Below are 27,335 nucleotides of genomic sequence, written 5' to 3'. Positions count from 1 at the left end.
GTACAAAGGAGAAGACGTTTTGATACCCAGAATTCCACTGATTCCGAAGGATTTACCATTCGATTTCAAACGTTTGCAGTTCCCTATTCGCCTTGACTTCGCTATGACAATTAATAAGGTGCAAGGACAGTCTCTACAAATGTGCGGTATTAATTTAGAATACCCAATTTTCTCTCATGGACAATTGTATGTAGCTTGCTCACGAGTAGGCAAACCATCGTCATTATTCATTTACGCGAAAGATGGAAAAACCAAAAACGTTGTCTACCAAAAGTGTTACAACAAAGTTCGAATGAAATTGTATCAAAGGATTTGCTTTGTTTCGTATAAATTTTTTTCTCTTTCAGCAAATCATTTAATTTATCGCCTAAAGAAGCGGGCGAGGGTACGCTAGTTATTTACATTATGAAGTTATTCCACTCGCCAAGTTCCATCACTTTGCCAGTATTTATTATTGCATTGTCCCATTTTTCGAAAATTTTAGATATAGAAAAAGTAGGCGTGATTTTGATTTGAGTTTTGACTTAATTTAAGCTTCTTGACTGATTTTCGTGCAGATATGTATGTATATTACTTTTTGCTCAGCGTGTGGCGTGGTCGTCAACCGATTTTGTTGCTGTTCATTTCGGAATTTTGGATATTGATAAAAGGTCGAGGTTATCTTTCGATTTCGCAAATTTTCAGTACCGATCTATTCTGGGTCCAAATAAGGCAGTATGCCAAATTTCGTAAAGATATGCCAATTTTTACCCCAGTTTACTCGGGCAAAGCAACATCAAAATTTTAGAAACAAGTTTTTTCGATTAGAAGAACTGTTTTCTGAGAGGAGTCGCCCCTAGGCAGTGATTTGCAATTCTGCTTGTATTTCTGACATGAAAAGCTTCTCAGTGACAAATCATCTGCCTTGCAGTTCGGAGGCGGAATAATAGACGTAGGTCCCGTTTCGCATTAAATTAAAAGCAGCACAACGCAAAATGGAAGAGATGCTCGGCCTAAAATCTCTTCGGAGGTTATCGCGCCTTACATTTATTTATTTTGTTTGTCTTATTAACGGAAGGACGGATGGCTCCAACAAAATATTTTTCGATACTGATAATTTAATGTTATAATAACCTTTTGTACAAGTACACAGAGAAACTTTTCTCGCTTCTTACTTCAAGTTCAAGCGCATTATTTATTTTGTGCAAAACTTTCTGCAACTTACACAGCCGAGTTCTTGTTGTTGTTGTTGTAGCAGTGCTTGGCCCCATCCAATAGGTGCGAACGATCACAAATTGTCATCAATATCCTCTAACGGCACTCCAAGGAAACTTGCTGTTTCAACAGGGGTGGACCATAACGTGAGGGGTGTTAGAGGCGTTGGTTCCACATTACAATTAAAGAGATGGTTGGTGTCATGTGAGGACACATTGCAGGTAGGGCATACATTTTGTATGTCGGGGTTGATTTTTGATATGTAAGAGTTTAACCTGTTACAGTATCGAGATCGAAGTTGGGCTAGAGTGATTCGCGTTTCCCTAGGGAGTGTGCGTTCCTCTTCCGCAAGTTTTGGGTACTGTTCTTTGAGTACTGGATTCACCAGCAATTCCTGGTATAAAGGTCCGACGCATGTTTGTGGAGTTCACTGAGGACCTGCTTGTGATTTTTGCTTCATACGGGTGAGTTCTCAGGTGCCGTATTTCTTCGTAATGCTTACGGAGATGATTCCTTAAGCCCCTGGGCGGTGTTAGCTCATCAATCAGATGTTTGTTGGGATGCCCAGGCTTCTGGGTATTCAACACGAATACACAACCGAGTGCTTTCAGGCAATTTGCTATAAACATTTAAGATAATTAATGCGGTGATCCAACAACAGTTTGCGTTTTCCTGTTGTCAATTTTGACATTTCTTTTGTATACTTTCTGTTTATCGCAATGGTTTTTTGTTTCTTGAAAATTGAAGAGAAAATACTTACCCAAGGACACCGCCTGCCAAGACCTCAGCCTGAGCTGAGAGAGTTTCCGCAATGGATTCGTCGCTGTAAATGCCTACCGGGGTGTTATATTGTTTATTGACAATACTCTTGACGCTGGCATCACCACCATTGGCCTGAAATATTGTCGAAAGGAGAAATGCAATTTAGTATTTAACAGTAATGTAATTAGCGATAATGAATGGGAGAATGAAGTTAATATGACATACATACATGTGTATATACCTACATGTATGCTTTGTATATCGCTCATTAACTTCAATAGTGTCATAACTCAAAAAACACAATTTTCCAGGAGAGCCGTTCAAAGATTTTAACTGCCATATGTTGCGCATATAAAGGATATTTTGATTTTTATAGCACGTGATAAATTTTTAACTGATCACAAAGATTTTTTTACACAACATAGATCATGATATTGGGTACGTTTCTATGATATTAACTCAAAAGTCATGTTTTTGAACCTACCAATATAGTTCATGTCTCGGCCGATGCCACTTTCATAGATGTTCCTGGCTTATAAATGGCAATCCCCCAACGGGCCCATTCGTTGCACCGTGCTACCAAAATACAAGTATCAGCCTATCAACACCAGGTACTCCGACAGCAGTTGAACAGCACACACGACAAAGCCTAAATCATTCAAGGCGTGCCACCCATCTCTAACCACCAGAGTGACGGCTGCCCCCCGTTGCATTTCAGAATTCTGCAACTAAATTAGAAAGGGTTAACCGGAAAGCTCGCAGAGATAGTTGACTACACGAATAAAAACAATATCTATAAACCTGCAATTCAATAGCTATCCTCCGAACTTACGATGGCTACAACATCCATAGAAAAGATCGCACAAGAGGTAATGGTTGAGGTCTTGCCTTTATAACCCATTACACAGAATATAGTATATTTTAAGCCAGCATCAGCCGCAGCAACAAAACCTTACAAAGTCAAGGCATAACCATCCGGTGAGGCGATGTTGACCTAGAAATCATAAATATCTATATTCCTCTTGCCACCTGCTGTCCAAGTGGATATCGCCCTGATATCAGCCCGCTACTTAGCGGCGGAAATCGTCTTATTCTTGGCGATTTAAATGCATACCACAATCTCTGGCATTCACCCCCAGCGGGTTAGGACTTAGAATAAACCTGCGGCAGGCATGCCTGTCGTAAGAGGCGACTAAAATACCAAACTGATTCAAGGGGTTGTGAAGCGCAACCCTTTCAAGGGGTGGGTTGCGCAATTTATAGCTTCTCCAACCCTTTTATCAACTTCACCTACCAGTGGCAAATCCTGTTCATTTAGCTGCTGAGGCTCTGGCGACTCTAAGTTACTCATGGATCTAGGCTTGGGAGGGCTGTATGGCCAAGATGGTCGGGCTGGTAACGTAACGTCCTTGTGACCGGAACATACCGGATCTTTATCCGGAAAATTACCATCAATATCGATAACACTCCCCAAAACAGTCGGGGAACGTCAGTGGAACCCCGTTTAATTTTTTACGTCCCTTCCACAAATTATCATCCTCGGCGCAGCTCCTTGAAGCTGGACTGCTCCATACCCTCTTGCTTCGGGAAGGTATCGAACCTAACCCCGATCCCAGGCTGTGGTTCTGCTGCATATGTCGGAAAAGGATTTAACTAAGACGGACATCCTCTTGCCAGTGCGTCACGTGTAAAAGATGATTACATCGTTCGGGCTGTTCTGGGTTAGAACCCAACGTGGCCGACACACGCACCCGTAAAAAGGAGTCATCAACTCCTAGTCCCCGACACCATGTGCTGCGTATGCCAGCTAAGAATATTTACGATCGCGACATCCGTCCAATGCAGATCATGTCTTGGCCGATGCCACCTTCATAGATTCTCTGGGTTTAGAAAGGCAACCGTCCGACCGGTGCACTCGTTGTACGGTGCTACCAAAACCCAATTACCTACTTATCGACACCAGGTACTCCAGCAGCAATCGGACAGCAAACTCGACAAAGTCTATATCCCTTCAAGCCGCCTTCATCCATCTCTGACTCCCACAGTTACGACTGCCAACCCAACATCTATATTCCTCCAGCCAACTGCTTTCCAAGTGGCTATCGCCCTGATAACTGTACGTTACTCTGTGGCGAAAACCGCCTTATCCTTAGCGATTTCAACGCTCACCACGACCTCTGGCATTCCAGCTTGCCAGTCGACAGCAGAGGCAGGCAGCTAGCAGAGCAAATAGACAATATGACTTTCTGCACGATAAATGACGATGCTCCCATCACAATTTCAGGTAATTATCACAGCTCGCCTGATATCTCAATCGTCAGCGCAGGGGTCATAAACTGCGTTGAATGGCAGCCAATTCTTATTTTAGCATCTCACCACCTGCCCATACTCCTTTCGATACAGCGACCTCCCAATTTTATCACCTCTGAAGAGCGGATATTTATTATTTAAAAAAAAGCTAGCTGGGAAGACTACTAAACTTTCACAAATCAATCTTCTGCTGCTCTTCCCATCCCGACTCATGTCCGGCAAGGCCAGCGTGCGTTGCGCAAGGTTATCGCTGCAGCTTCGCTTTATTCCGGTAGAATACCTGACTTGGATATTATGCGGCTGGTAAATGAACACAAACGTACCAAATGGGAGGAACATCTAAAGAACTTCAACCTCTCTGCGGTTGTTGATAAATTCTGGTCAACCGTCAAATCCCTGTGCAATCCAACTAAACACAAAAAAAGCCTTCGGCGATAAAACTTTATCTGATTCGAAGAAATGCGCGAGCGCCTTTTGCGGACAATTTATAATGCATTATTCTGTAGACAAAGCCAGACGTCATAGAAACCGGCAGGCACATAAACACAAACACGACATGCCAACCATTACCATCATCCCCCCACAAAGGTTGAAGAAGCCATCCACAAGGCCAAGCCCACCAAATCAATAGGCCCAGGCGGAATAGCCATGCCAATGCTAAAACACCTTAGCGCTGAGGGAATAAACTACCTAACGCACGTTTTAAATCTGTCGCTGAAGCTCTTTGTCATTCCCGAGCAATGCAAAATGGCAAGAATATCTCCACTACTCAAGCCTGGTAAGCCAGCTAACGAAGGTGAGTCATATAAACCGATATCACTCCTTTCGTCAGTAGCGAAGACATTGGAAACCTTCTTGCCCCCTCATCTAGCCATGAAACAACATGGCTTCCGCAAAATGCACAGCACCACCACTGCACTAAACACCGTAAACACTAAGATTAATTACGGCCTAAATCAGGAAAACCCTGTCATAGGACTATGCTCCTGGCCTTTAAATTGATGAATTTGTTTCTAAAATAACAGGCTATCTCCCCTATCTTTCTAGTTTCTTCACCTCGCGCAACCTGACATTATCACCGACAAAATCCACGGCCAATCTGTTTACGACGTGGAAGGAACTTACTTACTTAATTGGCGCTTAACCGTCTAAACGGTTATGGCCGTCCAACAAGGCGCGCCAGTCGCTCCTTCGCTCCGCCAACCGGCGCCAATTGGTCACACCAAGGGAGTTTAAATCGTTTTCCACCTGGTCCTTCCAACGGAGTGGGGGCCGCCCTCTACCTCTGCTTCCATAGGCGGGTTCCGATAGAAACACTTTCTTGGCCGGAGCATCATCTTTCATTCGCATAACATGGCCTAGCCAGCGCAGCCGCTGCGCTTTAATTCGCTGGACTATGTTGATGTCTGCGTATAGCTCGTACAGCTCATCATTAAATCTTCTTCGGTACTCGCCATCGCCAACGCGTAGAGGTCCATAAATCTTTCGAAGAACTTTCTCTCGAACACTCACAAAGCCGCTTCATCTGCTGTTGTCATGGTCCATGCTTCTGCCCCATATAGCAGGACGGGTACGATAAGTGACTTGTAGAGTACGATTTTCGTTAGCCGAGAGAGGACTTTACTTTTCAATTGCCTACCTAGTCCAAAGTAGCATTTATTGGCAAGATTGATTCTTCGCTGGATTTCAGTGCTGATGTTGTTGCTAGTGTTGATGCTGGTTCCCAAATAAACGAAGTCTTTTACTATTTCGAAATTATGGCTGCCAACAGTAGCGTGGTTGCCAAGGCGCATATGCGCTGACTCTTTGCTCGATGACAGCAGGTACTTCGTTTTGTCCTCATTCACCATCAAACCCATCTTTACCGCTTCTTTTTCCAGCTTTGAGCAAGCAGAACTAACAGCGCGGGTGTTTAGGCCGATGATATCAATGTCATCAGCATATGCCAGTAATTGCACCCTTTTATAGTATATTGTTCCAGTGCGGTTAAGTTCTGCAGCTAGTATAATTTTCTCCAGCATCAAATTAAAGAAATCGCACGATAGGGGGTCACCCTGTCTGAAACCTCGTTTAGTTTCGAACGGCTCGGAGAGGTCCTTCCCAATTCTGACTGAGCTGATGGTGTTGCTCAACGTCATTTTGCACAGCCGTATAAGTTTTGCGGGGAAACCAAATTCAGACATAGCGGCATATAGGCAGCTCCTTTTCGTGCTGTCGAAGGCGGCTTTAAAGTCGACGAAGAGGTGATGTGTGTCGATTCTCTTTTCACGGGTTTTTTCCAAGATTTGGCGCATTGTGAAAATCTGGTCCATGGTAGATTTACCAGGTCTGAAGCCGCACTGATAAGGTCCAATCAGCCGGTTCACGGTGGGCTTCAATCTTTCGCACAATACACTTGAAAGGACCTTATATGCGATATTAAGATGGCTGATTCCACGATAGTTGGTGCATTTTGCAGTATCCCCCTTCTTGTGGACTGGGCAAAGAACACTTAGATTCCAACCGTCGGGCATGCTTTCGTCCGCCCATATTTTGCTAAGAAGCTGCTGCATGCGCCTTACCAACTCTTCGCCGCCGAACTTGAATAGCTCCGTAGGCAATCCATCAGCGCCCACGGCCTTGTTGTTTTTCAATCTGGTTATTGCTATTCTAACTTCGTCATAATCGGGCGGGGGGACATATATTCCATCATCATCGATTGCGGGATCGGGTTCTTCATCTCTGCGCGGTGAATTGCTGCCTCCATTTAGGAGAGCAGAGAAGTGTTCCCTCCATAATCTAAGCACTCTCTGGACATCAGTTACAAGGTCGCCGTTTTCATTCCTTACAGCAAGGAACAGATGTCGCAAATATTAGACGTTCACGTGGATGACTGTCAGTCACCCAAAGATCTTAGGGGTAACGTTCGATAATACTCTAACCTTCAAGGAGCATGCCACCGAAATTGTATATAAAGTACAAAGCCGCAACAAAATCTTCAAGTCGCTTGCCGTTAGCACCTGGGGTATAGGTACAGAAACGTTGCTAGTCACGAACAAAGCAATTGGACGGCCGCTCATGTGCTACGCGTCACCAGTTTGGTCACCTGGTACTAAAAACACATACTGGAAAAGGCTGCAGGCCTGTCAAAATGCTGCTAACAGAACTTCCACCGGATGTCATCCTATGACCCCCTAACACCACCAACATAGTGAGGCCAAAGAGCAGAACGAAATGATGAACAGGCAGTTTTTGCTAAATTTTCACAAACCAAGACATCCTAGCAAACATCTGCTGGATTTAGCCCAGCCTCCACGGGGATTAAGGGAACATCTTCATATGCACTATGACGAGATCCGGAACCTGCCAACACAACCGTTTGATCCAGACAAGCATAAGCAGACCCTAAGCCAAATCCACACAGAATTGGTGAACGCTTTTGCCAGGACGCGCCCATTGAACCCTGTTATTAATATGCTATATCCTACCCTTGCAGAAGATGAAAGCACACTACCAAGGCAGACACGAGTCACGAGTCGTTCTGGATACTGTAACAGATTAAATTCTTACTTTTCCATTATCAACCCCGACATACGTAATGTATGTCGTGCATGCGATGTGTCCCTACATGGGTTCCCCCATAAATTCAGAAAATAAAAATTTAGAAACACATTTTTTCAGAAAACGTTAGTCAGAACCCTTTTTTCAGAAAGCCAAAATTCAGAAGTCAGAACTCAAACAAAAATTCAGAAATCAAATTTCAGAAGTAAAATTTCAGAAGTAAAATTTCAGAGCCTTTCTGAAAAAAGGTTCTGACAAATGTTTTCTAAAAAAATGTGTTTCACACATGACACCAAACATCTTTTCAATTGTAATGTGGAACTGTGAAACCTACGCTTCTAACACCAATCTCCCTATGGTCCGCCCCTTGGACTCCCGTTAGAGGACTTTGATGGCAATTTGTGAGTGGTGGTGTCCATTGAATGGGGCGAAGCACTGTTAACACAACAACAAAAACAATTTTAATCTCCATTTTTTCTGACGCGGGCAAAGGCCGCCAATTCAGGAAGGTGTTCTGCCCAAAAATACTACAGATCCCACTCCCAGTTCGCAGCGGTTTGGGGGTAATTTTTCGGTATCTATTAATAATAGGTCAATTTACTATTGTCGGCTTCTGATTATTGAATGACCTTATAAAATTCTTGAATTCAATTCTGCTGACAATCCCTTTTGTGTTTTCTATTCCCCTTTCTATTCCCTTTACTTATACAATGTCGAGGTTAGCCGTATCCCTATTCGGTTTCGGTTCTATAAAACTTAACGGCCACAGCTGTTATGGAAGTTTAACATTTAAGTTTTGTATAATTTTGACAGCATTGAACATTTTAATACAAACAACTTTTCTCTTCAACGTTCTTATAAAAATTTATAAATTTTTTAATTTATAAATTTTATAAAAAATCTGCCAATTTTTATTTTATTCAATTTGAAAATAATTGTTTCTTTGGAGCTACAAATATTTAATTTTATATTTTTGTAAACGGTAACTAAATTTTGCGTTCATTCTAGCAACCAAACTTTCAACGTGTGTCATGTACAAGTATAACCGCACTGCGTTACCCGCCTTACGCAAAAACACACCCCTGCGTGCAAGTGGCATCGCTGTCAGCTGTTGCAATGCCAATTGCACTCAAATGGCAATTGCATTCAGCAATATGGAAAAATGGCAACGCAGCGTGGGTACAGTTTCACAGTTGAGATAGAACCGGCAAATTACACACGCGAACTAAATTAAGAAGTCTAAGTTAATAGAAACTAAAATCGAAGTAAAAAGAAGAAACTAGAAACTAAGAACTAAAGCGTGTAAACACAAAGTTTTAAATAAAACCATTAAATTTTTTAAAAATTTAAACAAACATTTATTGAACTAAAGAAAAACGTAAGTGTGTGTAAAAGCGGCGTGTGTGTGCACAGAATAACAATTCTCATGGTGTCCACGATGGACACCTTAAATTGCGACCGTGGGCCGAAGGCCTGCAAATGCGGCGAGTGGCCATTCAAGCCTCCCAACAGGCACTAATTAAAGTGCAAAAATCGAAAAAATTAAATATTAACAAAATTACAACAAATACACATATACACAAAAATCAAAAAGAAAAACCTAAAATTATAAAAATTTAAAATCAATTTTATTAACTAAAAATGAATTAAACACACATAAATTCTTGCGGAATTAAAATTTAATCTACAAAAAAAAAAAATCTACAAAAAAAATCATAAAACCAAATAAAAATCCAAAAAAAAAATATAAAACTGCAAAAATCTTATAAAAAAAAATTTAAAAAAAAAAAACTAAAAACTACATAAAAAAAAATGTTCTTTAAAAAACTATAAAAATTACAAAAAAAAAAAAAAAAAAAAAATACAAAATTTAGGAAAACCCTACAACAAAAAAAAAATATAAAAATATTCAAAAATTTTACAAAAAAAAAAAAAAAAAAAAAATGCTAAAAAGCAAATCAACTCGAAATTTGTCTACAAAAAAAGGGACATTCTTAAAATTTTCTACATACGTACACATATTGGTGGCAATGTCGTTTAATTGGCAATAGTTACAGTGCAGCTACGCAAACTACGAATATAATAAAAACAAACTAATATTGAAATTTTAATTTAACTTATGCAGAGATAATACTACGTAAAATAAAAAGAGACGGACAATTTTTCTAAAAATTAATACGGAGATAATAAAAATAAACTAATAAAGAACAATCTACAACATTAACAAAAGCAGAGATAATTCATATAATTAACAAACACGGAAATAGTACCAAAAGTAAAAACTAAAACTACTTAACATGCAACGGAGGTAATATTAAAAGACAAACATAAAACTTTTGTTAAATTTTGAATAAATTAAAACGGCATTAATGCGCTCGTGTAGCACTGTACCTCCAAATCATAGAGGCATAACGGTCCAAAAAAAATATATGTGTACCATAACCAAGAACTGTACATAACGGTCATCGGCAAGCCACGCCATCCATATTTACAGCTATATACATAACGCTGAAAACCAGCAGCAAATATCAGCAGCAGAACGCCAGCAGAGAAGGCAATCAGCATAGCAGTATAAAATAACTACATACTGGCAGCGGACAACAGCAGCAGCAGAAAAATTTGCAGTACGGGTATGGCGCACAGTTTGCAGAAAACAAAAAAAAAGATTATTAAAATTCTCTTTCAACTTGTTCTTTAAAAAGATTGTAGTTTTGAATTTTCATACTATCCCATCACTTTACTATATTATAATTAACTTTTTCATAAATAAACATCACCTATGTAATTCCTATTACTATTTTCAAACAAAATTTATTATTATTATTATTAAAACTTTACAAAAAAATAAAAATAAAAATGAGAAAAGCACAACACAAATACATTTACAAAAATTTTCAATGAATTTTTTAAATAATATGGGTCACAGTTGGACAAAACCAAACCTAAAATTTTCCAATTAATGCATCTAATCAAATAAAATTCTTTTTTCCACTTTTTCACATTCAGCATATTTCAACTGTCTTAATAACAACTTCATAAATAAGTAAAAATTTTATCTCGTTGATTCTAATCCAATTTATGAAAATTCTAATCATTGTAAACTTTCTCAAAAACATAACTTTGTAACATTTTCATTATAAAAACTTTTTTGGTTTTTGCCCAACTACCCCCATATACGTACTTACGTTTCAAGTGTAACAATTTATTTCGCCAACCTTTCATGGCAACACAAATATGAGATTTTATTTTTTTTTTGGAAATACGGTGCGTCCGTAAACAAACATACATCATTTTTTTTTTTTGAGTAAACGGTGGTTCCGTACAAAACCAATGAATTTTTTTTTTTTTAATCCCGGTGCTTCCGAGGATATTCGTATTAAAAATTTGAAAAGATGCGGTGCGCCCGTATCTATAAAAATAAAACCATACAATTTTAATAAAAACGGTGCGTCCGTAATAACACAAACACATTGAGATCTTTTTAATAAAGCGGTGCGTCCGTTATCAACAGCCAAGTCCTTTTACCAAAATAAAATATTTTCCTTTGAAATCAATTTAAATTAAATTACTTCAAGATACATTCAATTTATCATTAAATATTCAGCCTTTCATTAAATTGCCGGATAATTCTTTCAATTTCACATCAACATTCAATTCAATTTCAATTTCTGTTAAATTTTCGTAAGCAATTTCTACAAATTCGACTTTAATCAGGGTAAATATTTCTTCTTTGCTTCCTACTACATATGTTTTTTAGAAACCAAAAAGTAGTTCCCAGAATTTCAGAACAAGATTCAGATTCCGAAAATTCCAAAAATTCAGATTCCAATTCCAAAAATTTTAATTCCAAAAGTTCCGATTCCGAAAATCTTGATTTTAAAAGCCCAGTTTCCGAAGGCTCAACCACATATTCGCCCAGTACAATCAAAAACCTTGTTGTTAGACTTTCTTTGTCCGGAGAATTTCACGGATTTGAGGAATTGCCCGAAACACATATTTCAAATCCTCCTAATTCCGATACAAATATGGCAACTCCTGAGGAAAAAAGATCGTTTATCAGAATGTGTGCTGGTATTATGCGTGAAAATTAGCGGCGAACCCCTGGGTCTTGAATCTTTCATTAATAAAATTGAGTTAATCGAAGAATTTGTCGACGAAAATTTAACTGGCACTTGTATTTCATATATTAAATCCAAACTCGATGGCAAAGCTCGAGAAGCGATACCAACTCAAGTACTTTCAGTTAATCATATAAAAATAGCACTACGTAACCGTACAAAACCCGACAACTCCAAAGTTGTGCCCGGGAAAATTGCAGCTTTGCAAGTTAATAACAATAATTACACCGTTTTTTCAAAACGCGTCGAGGAATTGTCTGATGCTTTAGAGCGTTCGCTTATTATCGAAGGGATTACTCAGGCCAAAGCCCATGAAATGGCCATCGAGCAAACAGTTAACGTTTGCCGATTGAACGAAAAAACCAGTTTAGTCAAATCAATCCTCGCTTCAGCACACTTTTCTGATTCCAAGGATGTAGTAGCTAAACTGATTGTAGAACAATCAAATGAAATAAAAGAACGCCAAGTTTTAGCATTTAGGGCACGGAACAATAACAATTTTAGAAATTGTCAAAGTAATAACCGAGGTCGAAACTTCCAAAATCAAAGTCGTAACTTTAACAATTATAGACAAAATAGACCATCTTTTAGTAACAGTAACTATGGCAACAACTTCAATCGCGGCAATCAAAGGCAAAATTTCCGTTCCGGCGGCGGAAATCGGCATCAGTCTAACAATAATAATAATAGCAACAATAGCCGTACTAGCAACAATAGCGGTTCTAACACTTCCAATAATAGAGGTAGAAATGCAAGCGTACGGGCTTTAAACAGGGAAGCCCCTCAGGAGCGAACACTGAGGGAGGACGAGACAAACTACTAACTGATTCAGCTCACAGTTTTTCTTTTAAAACGTCTATTGTCTTAACTTAAATTATTCCGATTTTATACAAATAAATATTACTGGCTCTAACAAATTTTGTACATTTGTAGTCGATACACAAGCCGACATTTCGTAAATTAAAATCTCTTCTCTTAATAAAAATGTGTCAATTAATAACAATGATACAATTAATATTACTGGAGTAACTACAGATACAGTTTCTACATTAGGTACTTTTACAACTAACTTACACTTTTCAAATTTTTATATCAAACATACGTTGCACGTGGTAGACAATGATTTCAACATTTCATCAGATGGAATACTTGGTAAGGATTTCCTAAAAACAAATAAATGCGATATCAGCTATGCAACAAATTGCATTTCCTTCTGGATAGGCAATGAAAATATCGTACTTCCCATCCTTCACGGAATGGAAAGCGGTACATTTGTTATACCACCTCGTTGCGAAGTTTATATAATTTTCGTCTTGGAAAAAGACTCAGAACCAATTTTCTTGGATTCTTAAGAGATTTCTGACGATGTTTTCACAGCGAAATGTATAGTTGATACTATTAATCCGATCATTAAAGTAATAAACACCACAAATAGCGTAAAACACGTAAATAACTGAAACATTCAAACAGAAAAACTTTCTAATAATCACGTTTATAAAATCAATAACTCAGTAAAACAAGATAGTCGTATCAAAGAACTTAAAAGTATTTTAGAAAAACAAATACCTAATTATGCTGAAAATAAGCTTATTAGTTTATGTTTACAATATTCCGATATTTTTGCCCTAGACAATGATAAAATGACAATAAACTATTTTTATGAGATACAACGCCAGTATACATTAAAAATTACCGCCTACCGTATCCTCAACGCGAAGAAATAAATAAACAGGTTAATAAATTATTGGAAAACGATCTGATCGAAAATAGTTGTTCGAACTATAACAGTCCTTTGATTTTGGTACCGAAAAAAAACCTAAATGGCCAAAAATCGTATAGAATGTGCGTTGACTTTAGGGCTGTGAATAAAAAGTTAATTGCCGATAAATTTCCTTTGGCACGTGTAGACGATATTTTGGATAACCTTGGCCGTGCGAAATTCTTCTCTACGTTAGATCTTTTTTCGGGTTTTCACCAAATTCCACTTCACAAAGATTCAAGAGACATAACATCTTTTAGTACTGACCGCGGAGCTTTCCGATGGAAGGTGTTACCATTTGGTCTGAACGTAGCTCCAAATTCATTTTCAAGAATGATGTCAATTGCATTTTCTGGTATTTCACCCAACCAAGCCTTTATGTATGTAGACGATATAATAGTAACTGGATGTAGCGAAGCACATCATCTCAATAATCTAAAAAAAGTTTTCGAGACCTGTAGGAAGTTCAACTTGCGACTTAATCCAAAAAAGTGTAATTTTCTTCGACCTGAAGTAACTTTCTTAGGGCATAAATGCTCAGCAAATGGGTTGCTACCAGACGATTCAAAAATTGTAGCAATTAAAAGGTATCCTAAGCCACGCGATAAAGACGCTGTCCGAAGATTCGTGGCATTTGCAAATTATTATAGGAGATTCATTCCAAATTTCGCTTCTTTAGCAGCTCCATTGAATCGTTTGAGTAGAAAAATGGTTGAATTTAATTGGGATACGGCATGTGAGTTAGCTTTCGAAAAACTCAGAAAAAGTCTGATTTCTCCAAAACTATTACAATATCCAGATTTCACCAAAGAATTTTTAATTACGGTTGATGCTTCAAGGTTAGGTTGTGGTGCAATACTGAGTCAAAATCATAATGGTAACGACTTGCCAATTTGTTTTACTTCAAAAGCCTTTAGCAAATCGGAACAAAATAAAGCAATAATAGAATTAGAACTTTTGGCAATATATTTCGCAATAAAGCAATTTCGTGCATATATTTATGGCATTCACTTCAAAGTTAAATCAGATCATCGTCCACTAGTTTATCTATTTAATATGAAAGATCCGTCGTCGAAACTTTCCAGAATCCGTTTGGAATTGTCCGAATATAATTTTACTATAGAATATATTAAAGGAAAATCTAACGTAGGTGCAGACGCATTATCGCGAATTTCAATTCAAGAACTTAAAAATTCCAATAATCAAATTTTAGCAGTACAGACGAGGTCTATGTCGAAACGTCACGAACAATTACAACAATCGGCTGAAGACATAAACGAAGAAAATGTCAAATTACAGGTATTCGACAAATTTTCATATAATTTTTCCAAGAAAATTCATAGGATAAAAAGCCAAATATGTCATGACAACGATAATGATAAAATCAATTTAAAAATATATGCGCATTTAAAACATAAAAAACTCGAGTTACTTAATATTGTGTGTACTAACAAAATAATGCAATTAGTGGAATTACTTTTGAAGCTTGAAAAAGAAGCTGGTAAACACAGTATTAAGCAAGCAGAATGGCAAAAAGATGATCAAATATTTAAATATTTTTCTATTTCAAATTTTAAAAGTACAGGGAATTCAATTTTAAAAAATTTACAAATACTATTAATAGAACCTGTCGAAACAGTTACGGACAACGACAAGAAACTTAAACTCATGGAAATTTACCACAATGATCCGATATCAGGTGGTCACTGCGGAAATAAAAAGCTTTACGCAAAAAGAAAGATATGACCCGTGATATTGCCACATACGTCAAAAATTTCAAAAAGTGCCTTTTGAATAAAGTCAAGCCAAAAACCAAAGAAAATTTGGTGCTTACACCAACACCCTGCAAACCTTTCGATGTCGTAGTTATAGATACAATAGGACCTTTGCCTGAGTCGAATAATGGGAATAGGTTCGCGGTTACCATTATGTGCGACTTAAGCAAATACCTAGTTACAATATCAATCCCTGATAAGACTGCAAAAACAATTGCAACTGCCATTTTTGAAGGCTTCATCCTCATTTATGGCATAATGAAATCAATTAAACCCGATTTAGGAACCGAATATAAAAATGAAATTTTATATGAATTAACTAAACTCCTAAAAATCGAACATAATTTTTCCACAGCTTACCATCATGAAACCCTAGGTACAATTGAAAGAAATCATCGGGTGTTTAATGAATATTTACAAGCTTTTTCTAAATGATAACTTCCCCGAATGGGACGTCTATTTGAAATATTTTACATTTTTGCATAATAAAACTCCTAGTACAGTTTTTGATAATGGATTTACTCCATACGAATTAGTATTCGGTAGAAATGTTACTTTACCAAATGAAGTTCAAAAGGAACAAATCGATCCAATTTACAATGTTGAAAATTATGCAAAAGAAGTAAAATATAGACTACAAAAAAAACATAAAATAGCAAAAGATTTAATTAATAAACATAAAATTAAAAATAAGGACCTATATGATAAGAGGGCGCGTCCGTTAGCAATTAATATAAACGATAAGGTAGTAGTACAAAAAGAACCTAGAAATAAACACGAAAGCATTTACCAAGGACCATATATAGTCACAAAAATTGATGGAGTTAATATCACGGTTTTAGATGAAATGAATAAAAAAGGAAAAAACCGTTCACAAAAACCGAATCAATAAGGTAAACTAAACTTTTCTTCATACAAATTTACATACTAGCTTGTAACTAATTTTAAATTTTCATTACTCTGTTATTGAAGCATGAAATCTCAAATTAAAACTTATATTAATATACGAAAACAAAAATTTCAATTTGCAAGTAAATAAAACCAAATATTAATATGCACGTACTATTTGTAATAAATGTATATAATACATTAATTTAGTGCAATAGAAATTAGAAAACAAGTTACATGTAAGTAATTGAATTAATGTTAACAAAATTTCATATTGTTACGAATATTAGCAAAACTAAGGAGTGCTGCCATTTCCAGGCCGATTCTAAGCAGTGACGTGAATTCACATCAATAATTCAATTATTATGTATCTACATAAACGAATCAATAATTGCGTCTACACATATGTACACATTCCGACGAGCAACATTTACATACAAGGCAGCGAGAGATGAGATGTCACACACAGATGAATTTACTTATATGCTTATGTGTGTGCGGGAGACTGTAAACTACAAACTCACATATGTACATCTGAGAAGCGCTAAAAAGTAGACAATTGTAAACAAGTAGAAACTATATGAGAACTATACACACACGAATATAGTTGGTAAGTTCTGGAAATGGAAGAGCCTAGAAGTATGCAGCGTAAACTATAAAAGCGGGGCAGGCGAGTAAGAAGTAATTCAGTTTGAGTTGAGCAATCAATCAGTTATTGATTAAGCACGCGATCTGGCGGCCAATAGTAGAGTTTAATTTGAGTTATCAATCAGTTTGGTTATTAAGCCAGCGAGTAGCAAAGTATAAGTGTTATTGTGAAGTACTTTAATAAAGGCCATTTTTCCATTATTCAATATTGGAGTTATTTGTTCAACAGTTTAGCGATACGAACTTAGCAGAGGATTGCAAATAAGAGGATTTGCAGCAAATTCGTTACAATTGGTGTCAGAAGAGGAATTGTTGAATAAATTCCAGAGGACAACAAGGACATGGCAAAGTTCAGTGAATTGAAGATCCAGCAACTGAAGAGGGAGTTGGAGAGCCGGTGATTGAATACAAGCGGCGTTAAACTTGAACTTCAGGCACGGCTACGAGAGGCAATGTAAGTAGAAGGAATTGACGTGGAAGAGTATGACTTTCATCTTGATGGCGAGGAAACAACAAAAATGTAAGAGACAGTTACGCAGACAGTTACGAGCACAGACTTGAACATGATTTTGGCTGCAATATCTGCTCAAACATCTACAATGTCATCTCAACTAGAAGAACAGAAAACGTATATGTCATCTCAACTAGAAGAACAGAAAACGTATATCTCATCACAGATGGAATCCCAAGAGACACGAATAACATCGAAGATGGAAGAACAGAAAACACACACGGCGTCACAAATTGCAGAAAAATTAAAAGAACAAGAGGCACGCATAACATTACAGCTCGAAGCACAAGAAGAGCGTATCTCAACAAAGCTGGAGGCACAGGAAACAAAATTCTCATCGCAGCTGGAGGCTGTTAGTGAACGACAAAATAAAGTGGAGGCCGAGATGGATGCTTTGAAAGATCGGATTCAGGAGTTACAATTGAACCGTCCAACCACTTCAACGTCTACTCTGAAGGTAAAATCCCCAACGTTTGATGGTTCTGTTCCATTCCAGGTATTTAAGCTCCAATTTGAGAAGACGTCGGCAGCGAATAACTGGAATGCTGAAGATAAAGTTGCAGCTCTGTTTGTGGCATTGAAAGGGCCAGCAGCCGAAATCCTACAGACGATTCCCGAAGGAGAGCGGAACAACTATGAAGCATTGATGGCCGCTGTCGAGAGACGTTATGGAAGCGAGCATAGAAAACAGATATTCCAAATTGAGTTGCAAAACCGCTACCAAAAAGCAAATGAGACATTGCAAGAGTTTGCTTCAGATGTTGAAAGGTTGGCTCATCTCGCAAATGCGGACGCACCCGTGGAATACACCGAGGGGGTAAAAATCCAGAGTTTTATAAATGGCATACGAGACGTGGAAACGAAGCCAGTTACATACGCAAACCCAAAACTGACATTTGCTGAAACGGTGTCACAAGCCCTGATTCAGGAAACAGCGTCGCTTCTGTGTAAGCCAGTTTTCAAAGCACGCCGTGTGGAAGTAGAAAGGCCAGAGTGGGTAGACGCAATATTGCAGACGCTGAAAGGATCGCAAAAGCGGAGTGAAAAAGTTATCAAATGCTTCAAATGCGGGAAGTCCCGTCACATTGCACGTCATTGCGATCTTGGCCTTAATAGTTCCAACAATGTGGGTGGGCGTAAACGCAAAGCTGGAGGAGATGAGCAAGAGCGAGTAAGAGGTAGAGAGCTAGATCCAGCTATTGAATGCCCTGTGATATCTGTGTCGCAAATTGGTAGAAAATCGAGCAGTCTTACCGTCAGAGGGAATGTGGATGGCAACGAACGAATACTGACTGTAGATACGGGCGCATCTCATTCCCTGATCCGATCTGACTTGGTCAACAGGAGAGTAAAACCGTTACCTGGAGCAAAGTTGCGTACGGTCACTGGCGAGTATAACCAAGTTCAGGGAGAAGTGATATGTGAAGTATTGATTGGGAAGGTCATGGTTCTACACAAATTTGTTGTGGCGGAGATTGTTGATGAAGTTATATTGGGAGTGGATTTCTTGGTTGACCATGACATCAAGATCGATATGCAGAGAAGGGTGATGCGTTATGAGAACCACGATATGCCACTTAACTTTAGTTTGGAAAAAGGGTTCAGCAGTAATCGGGTACTGGTGGAGAAGACTCGACGAAGGCCACGAAATTCAAAGGTAAAGGTTGATGGAACAAATGGGCCAAACAAATCAAAACCGGAGGTACCTGTGAGAGAAACACTGGCATTGAAAAGCCCTAATGGACGTACTAAAACGAAGAAAGAATGCAAGGGTGGTTTCAAGCCAAGGCACACTACTGTTGTGAAGCGTCGGAACGATACTGATTATGCAAAGCAAATCCGTCCAGCGCAAGCTCTGCGAAGTAGTTCTTCATTGGCCGAGCAACAGAGTGCGAGAGAACGATCCATAATAATGAGTAGTAAGATGGAACACAGGTACGACAGGGAAAATAATTCGGAAGGTTTCCGGAATGGAGATTTGGTACTGTTAAACAACCCTCACCGGCGGAAAGGTGTTCCAGCCCAATTTCGGTGCAGTTGGGAAGGCCCGTACAAAGTTGTGAAGAAGATCAGTGATACCATCTACCGCATACAAACCACTGGGAAACCACGGATTAGAAGGGTGGTACATTTGGAGATGCTAGCGGCGTTTAGATTGGGAGATTTGTCTGATCGGGACGATCAGACTTAGGTGGAGGGCAGTGTTACGAATATTAGCAAAACTAAGGAGTGCTGCCATTTCCAGGCCGATTCTAAGCAGTGACGTGAATTCACATCAATAATTCAATCATTATGTATCTACATAAACGAATCAATAATTGCGTCTACACATATGTACACATTCCGACGAGCAACATTTACATACAAGGCAGCGAGAGATGAGATGTCACACACAGATGAATTTACTTATACGCTTATGTGTGTGCGGGAGACTGTAAACTACAAACTCACATATGTACATCTAAGAAGCGCTAAAAAGTAGACATTTGTAAACAAGTAGAAACTATATGAGAACTATACACACACGAATATAGTTGGTAAGTTCTGGAAATGGAAGAAGTATGCAGCGTAAACTATAAAAGCGGGGCAGGCGAGTAAGAAGTAATTCAGTTTGAGTTGAGCAATCAATCAGTTATTGATTAAGCACGCGATCTGGCGGCCAATAGTAGAGTTTAATTTGAGTTATCAATCAGTTTGGTTATTAAGCCAGCGCGTAGCAAAGTATAAGAGTTATTGTGAAGTACTTTAATAAAGGCCATTTTTCCATTATTCAATATTGGAGTTATTTATTCAACAGTTTAGCGATACGAACTTAGCAGAGGATTGCAAATAAGAGGATTTGCAGCAATTTCGTTACAATATGTAAAACGAAAAAATTATTCTGACTGAACGAATGAGAAAAAAGGGGAGGAACACCCTAATATCATACATTCTTTCAACCAAAACAATTTAAAAGTCATAGGAACAAGAAGAATATGACAAATCTGATCAACTTGTCAGATTCTTCTTTTTCTAAGGAAGGGTGGTATAACCGCACTCCGTTACCCGCCTTAACGCAAAAACACACCCCTGCGTGCAAGTGGCATCCCTGTCAGCTGTTGCTGAACAGCAATGCCAATTGCACTCAGCAGTGGCAATTGTATTCAGCAATATCGAAAAATGGCAACGCAGCGTGGGTACATTTTCACAGTTGAGATAGAACCGGCAAATTACACACGCGAACTAAATTGAGAAGTCTAAGTTAATAGAAACTAACATCGAAGTAAAAAGAAGCAACTAGAAACTAAGAACTAAAACGTGTAACCACAAGGATTTAAAGAAAACCATTAAATTTTTAAAAAATTTAAACAAACATTTATTGAACTAAAGAAAAACGTAAGTGTGTGTAAAAGCGGCGTGTGTGTGCACAGAATAACAATTCTCATGGTGTCCACGATGGACACCTTAAACAAGCACGTAAATTTTAAAACAGCTCAAAAAACTGAATTTAAATTGGTTTTGTGCCTTAATTTATAAGGCTGAGGGTAGCATTTTGCGGATATCACTTCTGTGACATGATGCCTTGTTGCTTTCTTCACTTTTAACTACATTTTCAGTTATGTTGCAGAATTTAAATAATTTTTTAAGAACGAAATAAAGACAATTTTCTTTAAATAAGTACATATGTATGTATATCTTATAAATTTAAACGAGCAATTCTTTTATATTTGTATATTTGTATATTCGTATATTTGTATGTTTGTATAGCCGAACGGTCTCGGGAACGGCTCAACCGATTTAAATGAAATTTGCCACAGAGATAATGTATCACCTTCTAAGACTTTCTACCTAGGTGTTGCCACTCAGAATGTTTCAAAAGGTTGCCACCTATTCGAAAAAAAAAATTGCATGAGATATACCGATATGGGTATCAAACGAAAGGTATTTCACTCCGTATTACAATAGGGGTATTTTTGAGAAGAGTTGCCATTTAGGGTTGTCACCTATTCCAAATTAAAAACAAAAAAATGCATGAGATATGCCGGTATGGGTATCAAATGAAAGGTATTTCACTCCGCATTACAATAGGGACATTTTTGAGAAGGGTTGCCATTTAGGGTTGCCACCTATTCGAAATTAAAAAAAAATTGCATGAGATATGCCGATGTAGATATCAAACGAAAGGTATTTCACTGCGCATTACAACAAGAACATTTTTGAATAGGGTTGCCACCTATTCGAAATTAACAAAAATTGCATGAAATATGCCGATATGAGTATCAAACGAAGGGTATTCCACTCTGCATTACAGTAGGGACACTTTTGAGTAGGGTTGCCATTTAGGGTTGCCACCTATTCGAAATGAACAGAAATTGCATGAGATATGCCGATATGGGTATCAAACGAAGGGTATTTCACTCCGCATTACAATAGGGATACTTTTGAGTAGTGTTGCTATTTAGGGTTGCCACCTATTCGAAATTAAAAAAAATTGCATGAGATATGCCGATATGGGTAGCAAACGAAAGGTATTTCACTCCGCATTACAACAGGGAAATTTTTGAGTAGGGTTGCCATTTAGGGTTGGGATAGTTAGACGAAATAGTACTCCACTTACTCATATTCTATTAAAGCTTTAAAGGAGAACATTAAAGTTAAAAATCTTCTTAAAAAAATCTTACACATGATTCGACTTAATTTTCTTAATTTCACACACGCTAATAAAAGTGAAATGCAATATCAAGGCACCGTAGCAAATTCTAGCAAAACATATTTAAATGCATATTTTTGGCAAATATGAAATGAATAGTAGCAATTTCTCACAGATTACTAATAGAAAGATTTCTCACCATAGCAAAAAGATATCTCACCATGGTAATTTGCTCCCGTTGAACACTAGTCATATGTTCAATTTGAAAACGACATCTAACCATTTAACTACTTACCAACAGATGGCGCTTAGGGAGTAAGTTGACATTTAATTAAACTAACTGATAGTTGTCATAACTGATAGTTGTCATTCGTGAAATTTACACGTTTTTGGAATGTAATAAAAATGTGAGACTTTCAAAGTGTATAACTAAAAAAAATTTTGAAATTAATAATTCTGCGCATAAAGATACCCGACCTAAATAACTTAGTTCTCGATTTCACTAATTATCATAACAATCCCTTATGCTATAGGCTGGAATTACCCATTTCACATTTTTCATTCCAATTCATTTTGCGGTTAGAGTTTGATATGTTTTTGAAATCTAGTTTTAAGAAAATCAAATATTGGTAAGTAAAAATATATAATATATCTAATATATAAAATTCTTCTGTCACGGTTTTAGAGGCTGAACTCCTCCGAAGCGGCTGAACCGATTCTCATGAAATTTTGTGAGCATATTGGGTAGGTCTGACAATCGGCCAACGTCTACCTTTTTTTGCGCTACATGTCTAGGGTCTTGAGATCAAAACGTGGACCCGGGTACCCCTAGAATGTGTTTATACAATATGGATATCACATGAAAGCTGTTGATGAGTGCTATAATACAGGATAACTTTCATACAACTGGGAGGCTAGGGTCTCGAGATATAAGCCAAAACGTGGACCCGGGTACCCCTAGAATGTGTTTATACAGTATGGATATCAAATGAAAGCTGTTGATGAGTGCTATAATACAGGATAACTTTCATACAACTGGGAGGCTAGGGTCTCGAGATATAGCCCAAAACGTGGACCCGGGTACCCCTAGAATGTGTTTATACAATATGGATATCAAATGAAAGCTGTTGATGAGTGCTATAGTACAGGACTATTTTCATACAACTGGGAGGCTAGGATCTCGAGATATAGCCCAAAACGTGGACCCGGATACACCTAGAATGTGTTTTTACATTATGGGTATCAAATTGAAGCTGGTGATGTATGCTGTAGTACAGAGTAAGTTTTACAATGCTGGGTGACTACGGTCTCGAGATATAGGCCAAAACATGGGCCCGGATACACCTAGAATGTGTTTTTATATTATGGGAATCAAATTGAAGCTGTTGATGTATGCTGTAGTACAGAGTAAGTTTTACACAGCTGAGTGACTAGGGTCTCGAGATATAGGGCAAAACATGGACCCGGATACCCCTGGAATGTGTGTATTATGGATATCAAATGAAAGCTGTTGCTGAGAGCTCTAAAGTTCATTGTGATATTCGATTTAGTCGCATCAACCTGGCAAAACTGACAAATATGCATGCGAAGCCGAAATAAAGACAAGAATTATTAATACCCACATGTACCTATTTACATACGTCCTGTTCGATTTGCCTGAAATATCGTATATAAACTTGCCTATATTAGTATTTACGATGCTTTTTTCCGGGAAGTATAACAGAGACGGACTGGGACTGGGATTAGGACTAGGACTGGGACTGGGACTGGGACTCGTAGTGGGACTGGGACTGAGACTCGGAATGCGACTGGAACTGCCAATAAGAGATGAAGAAGAAGGAGAAAAATTTGAGAGAAGAGAAAAGAGAGAAGGAGACTGAGAAAGAGATACAATGAGACGAAGATGAAGATGAAGCAAAAAGACGGAGGGAGGAGTGAACAAAAAGATTAGGAGAAAGTGTAGAGGGGTAAGGCAGAGCTAGACGAAAAAAGATTTTTAAAATGTATGCATATAGGCCAAATTTAGGGCAACAACGTCTGCCGGGTCTGCTAGTGTACATATAAAAAAGTAGAGTTTGATTAATGATGACATGTAGAACAAAGTATGTTATGTGGCATACTCGAGAATTGCCGAACAAAGCTCGGTCCCCAGGTACGGTTATTCCATTAAACAATATATTGAGCTCTCAATTTTAAGTTGACGGATGATAAAAAACAGCAACTTTTTACAAAACGTTTGCGTACAACTTTTTAATAATATTGAATGATAATTGCCCGCCACCCGTTTATGATTCAAAACGCGTCGTCAGGTATTCCTTTGACAATTTCTGTGGTGTTTTAACAGTTCTTGACAAGTAAATAATTACTATTTTTCAAGTAATATTGTTGTAAGGAACAGGGTGAACTTTTAAAACTTCTGAAATTTCTTCAAAGCGCTAATCAATGGCTTTTTTACCCAGTCCATGCTTATTTTAGCTGAAAACTGTGTTTAATATGTCTATGGCAGACGAAAATTTTAAATGCCATTTTTAATTTAGGCAAGACTTTGTTTTAGTCAGCGACTATGATTATGGGCCACTGTATTTCTTTAATGAGTTGCTAATGTGAGTTTAGCTCGCTATAGCTCTCTAATCATTCTCGACTCGATTATTAGTGAAGTTGTCAAACAATTTTATCGATTCGAGATTTCACTAGTCATAAAAAGCCCACATAAACATTGTCGAACGTTAGATACTGTTTTTGCTGGATACATAAAAATAAACAAATAAGTGTAATGTAAAGAACGTTCAAAAATGATTGTGTGTCGAACGCTTCGATAGCAATTTCTGATCCTCTTTATTGACGAAATTGATTACTATTTATACAAAAGTTCTTAGCCTATACATATATACATACTTACATTAATAGGTGCACGACTCAATAGTGAGGAATGCTTTGTCAGCAAATTATTATATTGACCTACATATTGTCAATATGATTCCTGCTTGAGCAGTTTGGTATGACGCATTAATACATTAGGCGACTTGGCAAACGCGAATGAACTCATGGTAGTTATCTGGGTCAATGAACGAATGTTTGTAGCGTTAAGCGTGTTTGAAGTGAGGTGAATTCCACGCGATACTACACCATCGGCCTTTTAAGTGAGCGTATATAATTTTATGTTTAATTATAGACGGTGACTCTAATGTCACTGTGATTAGTGTGCCGTGCTGTTTTATTTTACGTTGAATGACCCAGTCAACTTGCTTGGTGTTACCATATAAAAAAAAAATTTTTTGAATTTAGTTGTAATTTATGTCATAATGGTAACTTGATATTATGAGTTTTATGTGCTTTTTGTTTGTATTCGTTTGCATTTGCTTTCCATACAGTGCCCGTAATGCTGATTTTCGCTTTTTTCATAATATGCTGACTTTTGCTATTTTTTTTTTTGTGTATTTACTATGAGTAATTTTTGCTGACATTACTTTATGTTTGTACATTTTTCTTTGTGCTAATTTTCTATGGTTGAGTGCTCACGATTTTGAATAATGTTTTGCATCAAGTGTTATTGACATTTGCTTTTACATATCAGAATTTTAAGTGTATTATGCACAGCCAGTCGTTAAGAGCGTCGAATCTCTTAAAAATCGGCATGTGATTACAAATTATTATGAAGTAACCGTAACTTGATGCCAACATGACTTTGTATTTGTATAGTTTGTTTTTTTTTTTGGTTTACATTTTTAAAATTGTATGTTTATAGTGTAAATTGGAATGTTTATAGTGTGGTTGTTTTTGTTTTTTATTTTTCAAACCCATTGGGGTTACTTGCAAATGTACTATACTGTTTTAAAACCTATTCTTGTGGATTATATGTGTAGGTCAAAGTAAAAATATTTCCTATTATTATTTTCTATTCTGTATGGGGTTTGAAGTAAAAATCTTTTTTTTATTATTACTATATTCTATTCTATTTAGAATAAAAGATGTTTTCCTATTAGTATTTCCTATTCTACCTGTGGCTAAAGTAAAAATATTTTTCCTAAAATTATGACCTCTATAAAAGCTAGGTTTCCTGACTGAAGCCCTTCATACTTATATCTATTTCTTTAATTATTTCTATTTCTAATTTTAATTATTTCTATTAAATAACGATTTTCGTTGTTATTTTATTTTGTTAGGGTTTTATTGAATTTAGTGTATAACAAAAATCTGTAGCTGATTGTGCAAGAATTTTGGAGCTGTGGTTGACGGAAAAGCAAGGTAGTTTATATTAGTAGTATTAGTTCGGCTAATGGGTAGGCGGGAGGTACAGTGGATGCAAAAATTTTTGGATCTCGTTTTTTTTTTTTTTTGTATTTTCCAGCAATATATTTTTGGTATTTTGCGTCATGCGATTTCTGCGGCGGCCACCAAGATAGAATCGTCATGACTTTTTATGAAAAATTATTTTTATTCTTAGCCGGGATTTGTCACATGCACAACCTCTTTGGTGAGTGCAATTGATTGATCTTAGAGAACTTGGGTACCAATTATTATTTTATAAATTCGCCTACTGCAGTAAATATTCAATTAATTTTTCAATTACTTTTTTTCCCCTCAGGACAACTGTGTTTTTCCTTATTTTCAAGTCCTAGATTGCCTGCTTATTTCAACAATCAGGTTGCTTGAAAATTTTTCTACGGTAACATTTTTCTATCCTAAGATGAAAATGAGCGCGACTTGTCTTTTGTTGCAATTTTATATAGCGCTTCACATATATTGTGCGATAATTCATTACCAAATACGGATAAAGCGATGAAACTTGGTAGGTGAGTTGAACTTATGACGCAGAATAGAAAATTAGTAAGATTTTGGACAATGGGCGTGGCACCGCCCACTTTTAAAAGAAGGTAATTTAGAAGTTTTACGAGCTGTAATTTGGCAGTCGTTGAAGATATCATGATGAAATTTAGCAGGAACGTTGCTCTTATTACTATATGTATGCTTAATAAAAATTAGCAAAATCACGCCCAATTTTAAAAAAAAATTTTTTTTAAGTCAAATTTTAAAAGAAAAGTTAATAGGGGGACTCATGTAACCGTATAAATGCCTTATAAAGTGTGTAAACGTATAAATTTATCTAGTTTACGCAGGAGCTGTCAAATTTTGTATGAAAAATCATTTACACAATTTGTATAAATTTACGCGCACATTTCATTGTGTAAACGCGGTAAAC

General features: G+C 37.3%; 1 protein-coding gene across 15 annotated transcripts in view; it reads right to left on the bottom strand.

The window, feature by feature from the left end:
• Zasp52 (Z band alternatively spliced PDZ-motif protein 52) overlaps positions 1-27,335 on the bottom strand; it is a 526,437-nt gene that overhangs the window by 239,666 nt on the left and 259,436 nt on the right. For all 15 annotated transcript variants that reach the window (XR_010950925.1, XM_067773276.1, XM_067773268.1 and 12 more), the window contains one exon: positions 1,955-2,088. Coding sequence is in view for 14 of the 15 variants with exons in the window: in XM_067773276.1 (XP_067629377.1) it covers positions 1,955-2,088 (134 nt within the window). In the remaining variant the exon portion in view is untranslated. The remainder of the gene's footprint in view (positions 1-1,954; positions 2,089-27,335) is intronic.

The sequence above is a fragment of the Eurosta solidaginis genome, chromosome 3, assembly GCF_040869045.1.
Source record: "Eurosta solidaginis isolate ZX-2024a chromosome 3, ASM4086904v1, whole genome shotgun sequence".
Classification (NCBI taxonomy): Eukaryota; Metazoa; Arthropoda; class Insecta; order Diptera; family Tephritidae; genus Eurosta; species Eurosta solidaginis.
The sequence above is the reverse complement of the archived record's forward strand: the minus strand, read 5'-3'. Positions and strand labels throughout refer to the sequence as shown.